General features: G+C 41.4%; 2 protein-coding genes across 4 annotated transcripts in view; one reads left to right on the plus strand and one right to left on the minus strand.

Annotated features, from left to right (window-relative positions):
- The window catches only part of ths (thisbe), a 50,814-nt gene that overhangs the window by 11,701 nt on the left and 22,195 nt on the right, over nucleotides 1–16,918 (plus strand). Inside the window, exon 1 of one of the 3 annotated variants that reach the window (XM_017250830.3) lies at nucleotides 16,287–16,881. The exons of the other annotated variants lie outside the window; for them this stretch is intronic. Within the exon in view, the coding sequence (XP_017106319.2) occupies nucleotides 16,846–16,881 (36 nt within the window). The 5' untranslated portion in view covers nucleotides 16,287–16,845. Of the gene's footprint in view, nucleotides 1–16,286; nucleotides 16,882–16,918 lie in introns of those variants that run through there. 3 annotated transcript variants of the gene reach the window in all.
- On the minus strand, nucleotides 13,852–15,537 carry Ir48c (Ionotropic receptor 48c). The gene has a single exon (XM_017252407.2). The coding sequence runs from the start codon at nucleotides 15,535–15,537 to the stop codon at nucleotides 13,852–13,854; it is 1,686 nt and encodes a 561-aa protein (XP_017107896.2).

Below are 16,918 nucleotides of genomic sequence, written 5' to 3' on the forward strand. Positions count from 1 at the left end.
TTATTATTAAAACTTTTCCCAAACAAATCACTTTTTATAGCCACTATAAAACTCTCAAAATGAACCTTGACCTCTCTGACTCAGCGTTGGAAAAGGACTCCGACCGGAAGACCCATGAAGGCTTCCTTTATAGCCAATCCTAGAAGGATGGCTCAAATTTAATATATCTAATGCAGAGGTTAATATTATCAAGGGGTTAATATTTGCCAGGGAATCGCCGATGATTGCACTGAGCGTGTGCCAAGCAAATAAATGAGCAATCAAGGGCCAAATTAGCGGCGTTTTTTATGGCGGCTTAGCATGGGGCTTTTTTTGATAGTGTCGACTTTGATTGGCGCCACCAATTGTGCTTCTAATAAATGACTTGCCGTACAATGGTACCTAGACATAGATACACGAGTGGAAACCGAAGAAAATTCGAGTATATGTGACGGAATATCATGAAATTCAGATCTCTAAAGGAAACCTACGGGCTATTCCCGCATTACTTCGAAGTATTCTCTAAGCAATCTTATCGAACTTATATGATGTCTGAAAATATCATTTCCGCAGACAGACAATCCTATTTTCTTAAAAAAAAAAACGTAATTCATCAATGAAATTCAGATAACACGGGGATTTTGCTTACTTTGGGGAGAAGAAAAAGTTTCCATCGGAAGACATGGGAATTAAACTGAGTTTTTAAGAAAATATATGAATAAACTAGTAAACTTAATGATGATGAACTGGGGCATCAACATAGTCTTGAACTACATTTCAATTGTGAATTTAGCTGGAAACTTTCTCGGGTCTTATCCCCTGCCAAGGTTCTGGTTTTATTAGTTAATTTAACCATTTTTTTGGAGGGGTGCTGTTATTGGGTGCTGTTTCCCTAATTTTGTTCTTGCTGTGGTTTTGTTGCTTTGCCCCAAAACAGCGACGCTTATCAGGAAATGATTTCAAAACGTTAATTGAATTGTCAATAGATGGAACGGAGGAGGCGGACTGGGAGGCGGTGGGCCTCAGAGCACAGCCTAAAGTCTCTGGCAACGGGTGATAGCAGGGGAATGAAAGGTATATGAAAAGATATATGTACATATAGTACACCCCATGGTGTACATATAATTCTTGGTATTGCCTCTATAAATACCAAAAGCCAAGTGTATGTAAGTCGTTCTCTAATTGCATTTGCCAGATAAGAATTTGTGGCGACTGTGTCGAATTTAGTCGCCTCCAGATCGGCTTTCTCGTTATGGAAATCCATCCAGGCCCATATCAAGGCCATAATACCAACATAATAATGTATCCAAACTTGTTATTGTTAGTCTCGATATCGATCGATCGATGATTGTTTTTGTCGCACTCGGTCGGTGTGATTATCTTGATCGGCATTGTTTGGGTCAACAGCGGAAAGTTTTTGTCGCGTTTCAGAAACGTGCTTGGCGATAGAGGAGTGCGAATAAAAACGTGTTTTCCGCAATCACTTTTGACTGGCATTGATAAATCGGGGCTGCCCCCAAAGAGTTCTACAAACTTTGGTGGCATTGCGCTGAAAGATAGATCAATATCACTTCTAATTGGAGGGTAACCCATTAAATGATAGCAGAACTTCTCTATTTATAAATAATTTAGTAAGAAGTTAGTCCACCAAAAGTAGATTATAATGGTCATAATATAGTCATCACGGCAAAAATAGAAAAACTGTCATTTTTTGGCCATTCTCTGTAGATGCCAGAGTTCAGATAAATCCAAAATTCAGACATCTAGCTGCCAATCTCCAGACATAAAATTTAAATGCTGACCCAGCCCTGCGCTTACAAATATGAAAAGTGAACAAGAGTTCTGAGTTATCTGGACATAATATGATATGATATGAACATGATATGATCCACACGGCGGAGTCATAAATTAAGTTCTTTTTCCATGAAAACAAAAAAGCGAAACTAAGACACGTTTACAGTGCCAGTGATTTTGATTTATGTGTCTCGATTGTGGAATCGATTTAGACTTTAGCCCAAAAAAATGTGCGTTACAATGAAGGGGGAAGCTTCGGCCTTGTATTGCCATTTCTAACTAATTCTAATTAAACAGAGATTTCATCGTGGGTTTAGTGCCCTAAATTTGTAATAACAATCGCGCTGGTCCTATCCTATGCTATCATATCTTTGAAATGTTATAAATACCGCCGGTAATTTGCCAATCGCACACCTTATATAAATTTAATGCCGTCGCACTTGGCCAGACATGTGCTTCGGTCTCTTATCGATGGGCCGATGGGCTTGTCTCGGAGGCAACGGAGGCGGAGGCGGCTAGAATCTGCCAGGGGGCCAAAACCAACAAACACCACTCGAGACTAGGACAACCGACCCAAAAGGGACCTAAGATGCCGGGCCAGTTGCATAAGCCTCTGGTATTTAGTGATCCATTACCATTAGTCTACCGACCAATTAAAATAAACTGCGCAGATGTTTCAAAAGGTATTTCGCTTGCTATTATTTTGAATAACAAATTGGTCTGGCGAATGGCTGTTTGTGTACTTATTTTTTATGTAAATATTATTGTGGCACATAAAATGGATGGGGCACAGTGGGCCAGCAGGAGTGCTTTTTGGAAGTTATTCCCCCCAGCAAGGGGGATGTACTTTCTAGTAGCTAAACATTTTAAAGAACTGAACAAACAATGAATCTATCAATTGTTTGTGATTGTCATCAAGGAATGTTATCAAAAGCTATATAAATAAATAATATTATAGATTATTTCCCCGAGAGGATTCCTTTTGAAGGGCCTATTTCAGGTGTTTTAATCTGTAGTTTCAATATTTTTCCCCAGTGTTTGGCTGCCAAATTGTCTGTGGCTCGAGGATACCCACCCAAATCCATCAACCTTTCAAGGCAACTTCAACACCCACTCCACCACCCATCAGACTGCACCCACCGCCCCATTGATAGCAGCAGAGCAGGCAGACGAAGCATTATAATCTTATCGGGCCTTCTCTTATTGATTAATATAAAGATACCGACCACCGAGAATCGTGGGCACGGGTATCTAGCTGGGGACCCTCCGTCCAGGCATCCACCTGGCTGGCGCTAACCACTGACATATAGAGCAAACAGAAAGACACAATTATTTTTTCATATTATTGTTATTTGTTATAATGGCAGATATGGGGGGTTTGGGATGGAGGGGTAGCTCCTTTGGACAGTCCTATCTGACACCCATTTCTCGCCCTCCAGCCTTTTGGCGCCCGCGGAACTTCAACGACGATAAAGTCGACATTGACTGACGGACAGGGTGGTGGATACACTGGGCCAAAAGTGTTGATAGTTTACTGGGTGTTTTGTGGGTAAGCGGGTTCAGCACCTGTTATTTGCGCACTTAGATAAGCGGGCTTTTTGGCAGCCCATCAGAGGTGATAATCGATTGGGTTTATGGAGGTGTGTGTTTTGGCTTTAACTTTTATGTTTGCTGGTGGCGAAAACGCGATTCGGAAGCCTTGTCTTGGACGGAGTTTTATGACCGGGAATTATCGCAAAAACGGAAATACAAAGGCTTCTGTTCAATAAAAGGGGCTATCGCCAATAATTATTCACCCTAATTGTATTAATAGATTTTTTGTTTCGAGTGATTTGGTAAGTACTTTGGTATTTATGGCATTTTTTCTTTAGATTGCTGGGAAATTTGTTATGAAACGGTATAAAGTACTTGGTTTGGCTTAAGAGCGAATTAATTGGGTCTAAATATCAGTTCATTTGCCTATTTTATGATGTCAGCGATCACTTTCACTTGCCTTTGTTTGGAGGAACTCCCCAACTTGTCCGGGACAGAGCTTGTGTCAACGACAGGTGACCCACTTATACACCATTTCTTACAAAAGCTCTGCAGGAATCTTTTCCGGACTGGGGACTGACTCTCCCTTTTTATCAGAAACCAAACTTCCGCTCAGTGTAGAAGACACCTCCAATCGGTGCCACTCCCCCAACTCCTCCATTTTATAGAGCACTGCGAGGGCAGTTGAGCGCCGGGCGGTCTTTTTGTAATTGTTATTGTGATGATTGTGATTGTGTTGACAAGTAAAGAATAATGCCAAGACGATGACAAAGCCAGAAAAGAGAGTCAGAATCATAAACCGAGAAAGAGACGGCCCGAGCAGCTGCTTTATGATGAAGATTTCTGCCATGAGCCATAGGGTCTTGGTATCCAGGCGATATTGTATGTTGCCATGATTCTGATGTTTTGGCTACAACTGCTATAAACACACACGTTTTCTTCGTTTTTTATTTATTTCCTGTAACATGCAAGGCGAAGTTCTACTTTTTTTTGTGTGTCTGAAAGACAAACAGAAAATAGGTCTTTCATGGGGGCTAATAAAAGCTTTTCCGCTATTGCAAAACGCATTTTGTCTTATCTATCAGTGTGGCAACTGCCGTCTAAAGAGCCCCCCCAAAAGGCTCTCGGAATATTCCACATTGCGAAGCCATTCACTTTTATTTGTCTTTAAGCAGAAAGAACCACCTCTGAAGAAGGTACAATTCTTTTCCATGGAAAACTACGCAACTGTTGGTTTCCAAGGGCTAGTTTTTTGGCAATTCTTCCCACCAGGGCACCCCTGATATCCGGTCTTAAATATTATTAAAATTCCATTGGTCTCACTCTTCGTTTCCAGGGGCTTGTGCTATTTTTGGTTTTTTCTCAGGGTTCTTCGGGCAACTCGTTAACATTCTTTCCTATAAAAACAAAAATCACCATGATTAGCAATAAGGAATTTACATTGATTTAAGTTATAGACTTTAAGTCCCTTCCGGCCTTAGAAAGGTTGTGGTGGAAAATATAAATATTTATGGAAAAAAAAGTACCGATTAGTAGGAAGGTATGAAGGCATTTTCCATTACCTTTCTCTTTACAATCGTGGTGAGGCCTTGAATACTTTTGATAACGTTTCCAGGGTACCATTACTGTCATCATTTCGCAATTTTGTCGATTTTTGTTGGCGCAATCCTATGGCACGAGAATCAAATCAATTAGCTGGCTTGTCAAATAATTTGTTGTATTTTGGATTACCAACAGAAGCAACATTTTTGTGCGATATCGCTAGAAATGATAAAAAAACGACGCGTGCAACTCCTGCCACACGACCCCTGCTGCTCTGACTCAAGTTCTTTAGAATTTTTAATTCCAAAATACGACTTAAATGTTGGTAAATCCTAGGTAAAATCACCCTTGGTACCTTCTCAAATCTGGGAGCAAGTTTGCATATGGCAACCGATTCTATTTCCATCCGTCGGAAGGGGCATTAAAAATCGTTTCGTTTGGATTAGCCCTAATCCCCTTGATCGTCACCGCTATTTTAGTGTCTAGTTGGGGAAAAAGGAATCCCCCTGCCACCAGGCCATTATCAGTTTGACTTAGGTCAGTCCCACTTAGTAATACCCATAGTTACAGTACAGTTTAGTACAGCAAGATTAGCTAATGAAGTACAGCTTCGACTCTGATTTCTGAAAGAGTAATTAAAATTCCAAACTGATAGCTGAAGTAGCTCATACGCCCTGTGGTACAGGCACTCGACACCACCACTCGATCGCACATTTTGCAGTGCCAAATATCGTTATCTATTTTTTTAAGGGGGAATGACCTTAACTTGGTACTGAACCACCGAAACCATCAGAATCTTATGCAAGTCCCTGAGAGACTTTGGCCAAATGCTTTAGCCATGACTAGACTGGAATGCCGGCTATCTCCTTTCTGCTATCAGCCCAGTCGATTGATCAAAGAATGTCTTTTTAGACAGCAAACCCTTTTTTTCACATTTTTCTGCCTTTGTACGAGCATTTTTGCGTTGTAAACCGAAGCGATCTGAGGGCCCGACACTCGAGAGCCCCGTAGACTGATGTTACGTCTGATTCGGAGCTGATAAAATGCCAGGCCGTTTATTGTATTCGACTTGATTTGTTTGGCGTTGCCTTTGTCTATCTAATTGCTGTCTAGAGACCTCAAATTCTTGGAACTGTTCTATGGCCAAATACTAGAGTCGGGAGTGTCTAGGATTACGGGAACCAACTCACTGTAATTTCAGTTAGTTTGCCACAAATCCTCGCTCAAGTATACTTTATATTTGGAGCTAAATATCTGGAGATCCCATCACAATAAATTATGTTTCTGTTTCCTGAAAGGTAAACAGGATTAAATGATAATGAAACGGCACTTTACAAAAATGCTGTCAAAATCTCGGCTTCAGACTCATTAAAAATCCATTAAACTCCATTCAGTAAGAGGCAGAAGGCGGAATAAGCGCTTCTTAATAAGCTTTACAAACTAAATGTGGAGCACTTGGCGACAGTTCCCAGCTCTGTATATTTTTAAAGGGTAAAGCCAACAAAAGCCGAAATAAAATGAAAAAGTCGAAAGTGGAGGGCCGGCCACTTAAAAGCTCATTCGGTGAGTGCATTTCGATGTTGCATATGCAAATAAATCATTCCGCTTCCAATTGGGACTTCGTGCTGCCCCTGAGATATGCAAAAATATAACCCAGACCCGAAATATCATTTAAAATAAATACCAACGAGTTAAATGTTGATCACGAGTTGAGCATTAATTAAAAAATTATTTTATTTAAAAAGAATATACAATCCATGAATCAATAAGGTTTTCTCTCCACTCGTTTTATTTTATTGATCCCATAAGCTTAATATTTCATAGCCAAGACTAATACCAATTGCTTGTTCAAATACCCCAGAGTAAGCAGAGCTTTAAGGAGCCATAAACCGTATTTACCAGATACCAGATACCGTTGTCGTTGCAGTTGCAAGTTGCAGCTGGGTCGCGGGTTGAATGACTCCCTTGGAGTGGAGCTAGCGCATTGAGTGAAACATTTATCAGGCAATCGATAAGGCCTCTCCAAGGCGGCTACAAAGTTGTCCGCCGATCGCCCACCGACGGGATAAAGTTATCAGCTCCCCGATACTACTCCCCAGCCCCTTCCTTTTCTGAAAAAATACAAAGCGGTTCGTTTTCACAACTCCGTTTAATGATTGGCATAAAATTCACTTTCCGACTGCCTGCCGTGCATTTTATACCCTGGATACCCCGGATACCCTGAATATGAATCTGAATCTGAAACTATATCTGGTGCGGTGTCTTTTCTTTAGACTCTAGGCAGAATTTATGACGGGCCATTAAAGAAATATCCATAAAACTTTGAGCCTAATTAAAATGCCACGTAACACGTTTAACCCCCGGGATGGTGGGCTTTTCAATTTCATCCAAACCCGAGTTGAGTTGCAAATTACTGGCAGGCAACCTATATTTATGACCAGACTAAACGCCTAAAACATCGGCATCCTTTTTCAGAGCAAAAAACGCGTAATGAGATTTGCACAAAAGCAAAAATCATAATTTCCACGCGCAACGAAGCGCAACGAATTGGCCTCTTGCCATAGGGGCGTGGCATTTGCCACAGTTTTCAGTTTCAGTTTTAGCTTGCCGTCAGTCACACCTACTTCAAGAAAAAAATAAGATTCAGCCATGGAGTTAGCCAGCTTAAAGTGGTCTAAATTAGTTACGGCCTAAGTCGGGAATAATTTCATGATTTTTAAGGGAACAGATTAATAGATACTCGATATTCGATAGCACACGAACATTTTTCGGTTAACATTGAGTGCTCTATATTCGCCCTTGACCGTATCTGGAAGAGTTGATTACCTCACTATCTGACTGGCGGAGATTTTCACATTCGCCTGGGTCTTTATAGACCTTAGGCCGATGACAAGAAAATCGTTCACTCTCACTTTTAACTTCACTTCGGAACCGTGCGAGTGACAACATTGAGTCGCCGATTAAAGGGGTCTTTTGGGTGAAAAAGTTAATTTATTGATGCTACTCACTTGAAGGAATCTGTGGTGACACGTTCAGTCGCCAAATATGTGATATTTGTGCCAGAAATTCCCATGTTCATCCACTATATATAGTACGCGTTATTTGTTTGCCAATGGAATTTAGTGTATCATCGTTGAATAGCAAGTATCTGATCGAATGCAGAAGGAATTTCTTTTTTCTTTATTCAGAAATCTATATCAAGAAAGTTAACCAAGTGTCCAAATAAATCTTATCGCGGTCACGAATTGAAGCGAAAAGAAGTGACTGCCAGCCGACCGGCCGGCCGAGCATTTATAGAAAATAGTCGATCGATGAATCTGTTTTATGACAGGAAGCAAATGCAGATTACGAATTCAATCTGTGATTATAGTAATGGTAATCTATTCCCCCTGAATTTCCCGAAGCAATCTGCCAAAAAAAAAAAATTAAGCATACGCCCCGTGGTACTTATGCAATCAGCCGTAGCAATTACAGATTTCTTTTCGATTGCCCGCCCATCCAGCCATGAGTAATTTTATGAAACAAAATCCGATACTCGAACAGATTATTAATATCAGAAAATTTTCTGCACATTAAACGGGCCACGCGATACGGATACGCTATACAGTATCTGAGTATCTGTATCTGCGGCTTTTTGGGCAGTATCGGTGTTGGCATATCAGTTTCACCCCAGAGCCGCAGGAGCTCCTCCTGCAGTACCTCGGATGGAAGTTGTGTCTTGAACCCTTTCGTCGCATAAAGCAACATAATTCGCTTCCGTTTGCCAATCCAAACAAAAAAAAAAACACTAAAGGATAATGGTACTGACAGAAAAAAGGATAAACTAGTTTCCATTGATTATTAGATTACTTTCCTTTGAAAATTATCCCTACAAATATTAGTTAGGCGTAGGATATAAGCCTTTAGAACTTCCCTTGAAACTAAAATTTGATTCTATACTCTTCTAAAATATTCAACTTTTTTTTACAGTGTAAGTGCAAGGGTTGGCAGCTTCCTTTTTGCGGTTCCCCTGCCACCTCTTCCCCTCACATTTTTGTGTCAGTTGCGCGTCTTTCCGCTTCCGTTTTGCTTGCCACAAGACGACGTCGACATCGACGGCGACGCGACCCGAAGCGACCCCATAAATCCGTTCACTGTTTGTCTTAGATCGTCCTGGGCCCCGTAACCCCCCACTACCCACTAGCTTCTCCCCCTGTCGCCAGCTATCCTACACATATTTATTTTCCTTTTAGATGTATGTTTTCTTTTATATATTTTTTTTCTTTTGCTGATTTTATTGCATCGCTCTGGCAGTTCAATGAACGCATTTGCCGTCGCCATTTGCCAACTTCCCCAGGTCTCCTCCCCAAAACGCCCTTCCCCATAGCAGCCCCCTCTCTAATCCTGCCCGGCCATCCCTCCTTGACATGTTGTTTTTCTTAAATTTCAAATATTCCAACATATTACATTCTCATACTCGGTGGAGGCACGCAAACATTTTGGCGCACATTTCCGCAGGAAAATGGCAGCCGAAATGCCAAAAGGCCAGCAGACCAGATGGTTACCAGGTTTGAGGTTTGAGGGGGTGGCAGGTAGCCAGGGGGTGGGGGTCGACCTTTTGCAACTTGTTCATGCCGCTTGACATGCAACTTGGGGCAGGAAAGGGAGCACTACGGCTAGAATTGTAAGGCCGAAAAGGGGGGCTACTTTGTTATCCTGCTGACAATGGAACAAGTTATATATATTTTCTTAAATAAAAAATGAAATATATTAATTTAAAGGATAAGGATATTTTTAAGAAATGATAAGGATACTTCACTGGAGAGAAAATTCATATGAAATTAAAACAAAAGCAAATTAAGGCTTGAAGCTCTCTTCGAAAAATACGTTCCTAGTAAGAAATTTGATCCCTCATCTTTTTAATTTTATGTTAATTAATTAAACCAATTTTAAAATAAATTTAAATTAAACCAAACCACTGTGCCTGACCCTCCCCTTTTCACCTTTCAACGGTCTGGTCCATTATGTTATTACATTTAGTACAATAACCAAATTACAGGTCTGTCCAGGAGGCAGGCACTTCCGTTCTATTGATTACATTTGCATTTTGATTAACAAATGATTCGACCCCCGCCGGATCTTATCCCCCCCTCCATCTGGGGGGTAATTCACTCACCTATATGTATGCCCCGTACGAGTATTTAGATTTGCTTTAATCACTTATATTACTTGTCAAACACGAATCGCCCGCCGGCCACAATTTCCACACAACAGACCAGACCCCGATGGTTGGGGAGGGAAATATTTTGTTGGCTTTGCGGTTTTTTGTTTACATGTTTTTTGGGAACAACGACAAGTGTAAATTTCAGTAAGCCTTTGGCTCTTGTGGTCGGGCCTCCGAAAAATAATTCAATATCCATAAACGACACGTGCCAACAGGCAAACAGGGAAAGGAAACCACAAGATCCTGTCAAGATACACACACAAACACGCCCGTACAATTAAAGCCCATTAGCCAGGCCTTAAAGTAAAAAATTGAATAAAACTGAATATAGCCGGGCAGCGGTGGCGATAAGGTAGCTGTCCGCCTAGTTAGTAGTATTATTAATATACGATCCGATAGCAAAGTCCGCGGTGGAGAAGCGGATGCCACTGGAGACGATCTGATATAGTCGGTGTCACGGAATCTTTGTCGAGGAATTTCGTTCCGATTTATTTACGATTTATTTTGATTTTGCCATTTGGGACAATCTTTATGGGCTTTCCACCGACCAGCGACTCGACCATCGGCTCATAAATCTTGTCCAGCTGTGGCGCTCTAATGCCAAATTCGCACGTCATCCTGGTCAGAAGGGTGTATAGGACGGTGTGTGACCCAGGCGTCCCCAATTGACTGATAAGCCATTTCGGTTTTAAAATTGTGTCTAGTCATCTATGAAGTATTTTAAGAGAATCTAAGAATTCTTTTAGTATTTCCACACAAGGCTTAAATAGTCACACTCTTTTGGCCAACATTTTCAGTCATTTTCTATAATTATTTCCTAATCAAGGGTCTTTCCCTAATCACTCTTCCTCACTTTCTGTCAAAACTTTCACCGCTTCCGACTGTCGGCCACTTCCTTCTCGCTTTCCGTTGTCCATGACTCATTGGCCAAGTATTTTCGAAATTTTCAACTGGCCAATTGAAGTAGGAGGCTCGCCAATAGGCCAACTAGCGCGTGGGCCAAGAGTTTAATCGTAATCAGTCATTGTTATTGATTGAGTGAGTGCTGCACCGCCAAGACCACCAGCAACCTGCCACCACCCAGCCTGCCACCTCCCTACTGCCACCTACCACCCATTGAGTCGAAAATACCGCTATGATTGACAGCAAATAACGGCGCTTCGTGTGCGAGCGAGCGAGGGAGAGGCGGCGATTAGGGAGCTGGTCAGCAGTTGGCCACAAAGTTCAAGTGGGGCCAGAAGCAGAGTTGCCAACCCGTTTAACCACCACATGGGGCTGTCAACACTATAATCTAAACAAAATATCCATTTTTTGTTCGTTTTTCGTAAACGGGTAGTATGAAAAAAATGCAGTAATTTAATTAAAAATAATTATTTACGCTCCAATAAAAATCATTGGCTATGGAGATTAAAGAAATTCCTTAAATGTTAATATTAGTTATTGGTAAATTGCCAACCATAATTAATTTATAATCAGACAAAAGGTTATTAAAACCCCTTCCCTTAAGAGTATCTAACCCCTATGATACTACCAACAATATCTCCCCAAAAACTAACCAAAATGGCAAATTAAATTGTTAAGTTTATTAAACAGCCTGAATGTCAAAAATGCCAAACGGTAAATGGTAAAAAAAAAAAATTGTTTTTGGACAGGCCTTGGTTTTTGGCCAAAACAACAGCTTGGCTCACTCTCGGCCATTAGGCAGACAATAAGCAGCGTCTTTTTAAATGCCTGTCTTTGGCAGGTTCTCGCCGAGGCGGCTGGCGCATGCAATTAAAGCCAAGCCGTGCCAGGCCAAAACCAAAGCTAAAGCCAAAGCCAAGTAGTTGGCCAAGAAGACCACCCACGCTGGCCAATTAGTTTGATGAGCGTTTTTTCGGCTGCCGTTGACGGCAAATGGGCAGTGGCAGTGCGAAAGGAAAAAATTAATTAACTTTTTGCGGTATCCACTTGATTGGCCAAGAGCCCTGCGAAGAAAACCTAAAATAAAGATTGATTTGAGTTAGCGATATGTTTTTGGTCAAAAACCTGACCTCGCCAGAGGTTAGTAGCGAGTACGGCTACTCATTTCTGATCACGTTTTGCACTCGAACTTGGTGATAATCAAAACACGTTGCTGAAATCTCTAAAATACCATCTTACTGTCCTAAAAACAAACAATCCCATTCAGAATTTTCCAGGTAATTTCCATTTCAACACATAACGTATTTCAAGAGGTTCTGAGTCCCAAACATTACGATTATTTGTCCCATTTAGTACTCTATGTAGTAGGTGCAAAATTCAGCAACTGTGCAATCTCGATGACAAGTCTAGCAACTTTTATTTCGCTAATGAACAGCCCTCGGCTATCACTTGACAACTTAACATATTTCGAGTTGTTTGTAACCGAATCTAATCGTTGCCAATCTTCGGAGCACATTCCTTGTGACGTCACAGCGATAGCAACAGAATCGCCAATCTTATATGGCTCGTGACTATATACTTTATGCCAAATACTTTCCCGAAACCTCGAATGTGGTAAGAGTTTGCTGCTGTGCGATGTTGGCAGTTGGCAACAGCTATGATAAGTTGGCCAAAAAGTAAAAAGCTAATTGTTTACTATTTTATGGCAGGGGGAGCTTGCCATCTGACTCACAGACCTGGTGAAATCGGATTGACAAAATATGTACACTGCTAAGGGTAAAGAATTCTTGCACTTTGGACCTGCAGATATGGGTTGATTGAAGGGGTGACAATCACACTAAATCCCACTTAAGGTCCCTGTTATTTTCCCTTCAAACTTGAAAAGTGTAATTATCTGTCGAGTGCTGAAATTTGCCTTCAACTGTTTTGTCGGCGAGACTGTAATGTCATTGGGCTTTAATTTTAATCAACAGCTCCCCGATGGCCAGATGGTATAACAAATGTTTCACATCGTAATCCACTTGAACTGGTAATAGTCTTAGTGTCAGAATCAATTCTTGGACTCTACTTAGAGGATGGTTATTTTCAAAGTCCAATACCATCCATCGCACCTAATTTAAGCCGACTTTAATGAGCCCTAAGTGCCCCCGCAGTGGGCCAATCCAATCCAATCGCCAGTCAATCAATCCCCTTTTGCTGCGTTTTTGCCAAAGTGCGTCAGCAATCAACCATCCGGCCAAGTGGCTTGTCAGTGGCATCAAAAATCAGGCTTCTCACTGAATCGGCGGTGACAATGGCCCATTATCGGGGGGGATTACAAGGACGCGGGGCAGCACATGGAGGGAAAAGGACGTGGCAGGCGGACTGCTCACGGTGCACAAATCGCCATTGTCTTGTCGAACAAAAGAAACACACTGGGAGCGGTGGCAGTGGCACGTCCATGTCCGTCAATCGATTGCCACTGGACCGCGCCCCCCTTTTTTTCTTGTGTTGTGTGCCACATCCTGTCCTAGGCATTGTCAATCAATGTTCAATCAACTACTTGCATTTTTGGCAACTTCCGAATCAGAGGCGGATCAGGACAGCACCACCCACATGACACACTTCTAATCCACTTGGAAAAAAAATCTTCAAAAATAAGTGACAAATTTTTGAAATAATCTTTATAAGGGAATTACATTAAAAACAAAAAGATGGACACACATTTTTCCAAGTGTCCTGGTCCTTTCCAGAGGCCTGAACGGATGTCGCATGCGGGTCCTTGTTCTGTTGCTTTATTGTGACCCTAATCGCTTTAAATTGTGATACACTTAGGGGTGGTTCCGGCTTTATTGCTTGGGTGTTGAGCGTTTTTATGACCAGTTCCGGAACTATTGCCATTCTCCGGATTGAGCCCATTAGAGGAGCAGTTCGCCCAGGAAGCAGATCCCAGCGAGGGCGTGTCCACAGCCCAGTACCATGGCGGCCATCACAATGTCCTCCAGTCGCAGCGGTTCAATAGTTTGCGTCTGAGTGGGAAAGAAATGGAGGAAGCCGGCTCTAATGGCCAACTCGTGGACATCGTCCACTAATTTATTTTGCAGACCAGTCTCGAATAATCGTTGTATGTGCTCATTATAGTATTTCTCCAAAACCCAATTCTGTTTAATGACTTGGACGGCCCAGGTGTGGCCCACAGGATTAGGTAGTTTCTTCATTCTTCGACGGCGCAAGAACTTCTGTTGGTACAAATAAAAGTCCATGCGGTCCTCGGAGTCCACGTAGGCGTAACTGGGATCCAAGCCATCTCTCTTCTCTTTGTGCAGGGACTCCTCCACCAGGAGGAACCTTTCCCTGAGCTCCTCCGAGCTTCCGTAGATGGAATTGGGTCGGAGGTTGTGCTGCTGCAGGAGGATACTCACGTTGGCTGCCTTCAGATCGGCTATATTTTCAATGGGTCTTTGGTACAACTTGGTGGTCAGCATCATGGAGAGCAAAGCCACATACAAATTCGATAAAACAAAGCCTATGGCGAAGAGTAGAAGAAACAGCATCAGTTTCGAGCCGCTGGAACACTGGGGAAGGGTCAGTCCCCGGGACAGCAGGGTCTCCACCGCCAGCAGGAGGTACTGACCCACATCCCAGTTGCCAAAGTGCCAACGGTGGAGCAAAGAACCCATCACCGATATGTAGACTACTATGAGGCCAGTGCCCAGCCACACATAGAAGTCGAAGGGTCGGAAGAAGTAGTAAAACTTGTCGATGGGATTGCCGAAGGGAGCCATTATGGCCACGCGGTTCAGGCGAACTGGCTGACTGGTGGCATACTTGTAGGTCCTTATGAAGATGCTGCCACAGGCCTCGGCTTCGTCTTTGGCAACTATGTCCACGCATTCGGCGGTAAAGTACCGTCTTAGTCCTGGAAAGGGCACTGCCTGAAAGCTGGCATTAAGTTTATCGGCGAATATCTTGAAGATTGTGATGATGCTGCCTTTGTAGCGATTCGGGGAGTGTGGCAGCTCCTGTTCATCCACAAAACAGTGCGGAGGATCGTTGGTCACCAAAACTCGTAAAGGATAACCATTCAAGTTTACTTTATCTCGGTTTACCAAATACTCTTTTAAGTTGGTTTTTCTAACTTCAAAATAAGGATAAGGTTGTAGAGACCAAAGTTGTTCTTGAAAATCAGAAATCAACACGTGAGGGAAACCTGCCTTCCAATAGGTTTTGAAAATCTCCATGTAACTCTTGTCACTTTTTTCACTTTTGTCTATAAGTAGGATATCATTATATTGCCTATCCTTTAGATAGGATCTGAGCACTTCTACGATTTCCAGATTATAGTCCAAATCAGGCTCCAGAATTGTTATAATAATCACAGGCTCATCGTGAAAGATTTGAAACTCTTCGCTGATGTTTTTGTGGACCAGTAGTTTTGGATGTTCACTCTTTAAATCAAATTGATCAAAGCTCTCAATTGAATAGCCAAAGTATATATGAGTCCTATATTTAAGCTCCAAAGACAGTTGACTTGGAAGTTCTTGAGGATTTGTGGAAACCACTTTTAGAAAAAGGAATATTTTTAAGAAATTAAGTAACGACATCTTGAGTGGCTGGTAAACTAATGAACTGAAGTATTGAATAGATTCAACACCTAAGCTTAGTTGGTCCGATTAATTAGTCTTTCTTGTTAGTCAAGCAAACTAATTAAATGACATAATTAAATAATTATAGGATGTTGGTGCAGGAAATTAATAAGGAATTGAGGTAAACAAGGTGCCCCCTGAAAAATAAACCAGGCAATTTGTTTTTATTTTATTAGAAACATAAATCAATTTTCTTTATGAAAATAATTTTTCTTCAATTTAAAGTACATCATAAACATTTAAAAATTAATTTGTAAACTTTATTAGTTAAAACTCAATTATAAACATCAAGCAGTCTACTGTAATAATGTATGTTAACATTTTCGCACTGCTTCGATTGACAAAAGCTGTTAGTTAACAGACCGTGTTGCTGCAACATTTTTTCTCAACATTTTCCTTGAAAAAAAATTAAAATTTAACAGAGAAAACATTAAAAATTAGCAGACTTAGCAGACAGCGGGAAAATGGGCCAAATTTGAAAATTAAATTCTTATCAAATTAATGCAATGCAAATAAATAATTTAAATAAAAATTTATCATTAAAATCTTTTTGGAATAACTTTAGAAAAATTTGTGAAAATGTCCATGGCGTATTGGTGTTGGTGCTGCAACAGACGTGTTGTGTTGCTGGTTGCTGCTGCTGATGTTGCTTGTTGCTCTTGCGTTGGTGTTGCACGTTTCGCTTCGGTTTAGTCTCGATAATTCAATCGCCCTGCAAAGACGTTCAACGTCTCGCGCCCGATTTTTTCGATTTAAGCCTTACGTCTTTTAGCTAAGCATTACGCGACTTTTGGTGTTACGTATCGTATTACCGAAAACATAAAATAAAAATCCACGAATTAGCCTGGCAGCACCGACTCGACTTGAAACGTGCCACCGAGCAGGTCGCATTAAAGGTTTATTATCGAATATTATTATTTTGTTATTGAGTTGCGGAAGTACATCGCGTGTGTGTTTGTGTGAACATAAAAAAAAAACATCATTCCTGAGAATATTGCAAAAAAAAAATATTCAACGACCTCTTCCATTTATTAAATGGAAAATGTGGCGGTGTCAAAATTATCGGTCAAGTGAGGCGATTACAAGGGGATTACAACTTACCAATGTCATCCAAATCAATTAACCGCCACTTTATCACCAAACTACAACAACAACAAGTGCAACAGCAACAGCTACACTGCAACAAACGACGCCTCTAAAGCTTTAGTTTACTGCTCTCTTCTGGCAGTAAATGGGTTAAAATTATGTACATTAATCGCCGAATGAATGTCGAATCAGTTAGAGAGACTGCTGTTTTTTATTGTGAGTATTATGGGCTTTGACCCATTGAAGGTGAACC

The sequence above is a fragment of the Drosophila bipectinata genome, chromosome 2R (genome assembly GCF_030179905.1).
Source record: "Drosophila bipectinata strain 14024-0381.07 chromosome 2R, DbipHiC1v2, whole genome shotgun sequence".
Classification (NCBI taxonomy): domain Eukaryota; kingdom Metazoa; phylum Arthropoda; class Insecta; order Diptera; family Drosophilidae; genus Drosophila; species Drosophila bipectinata.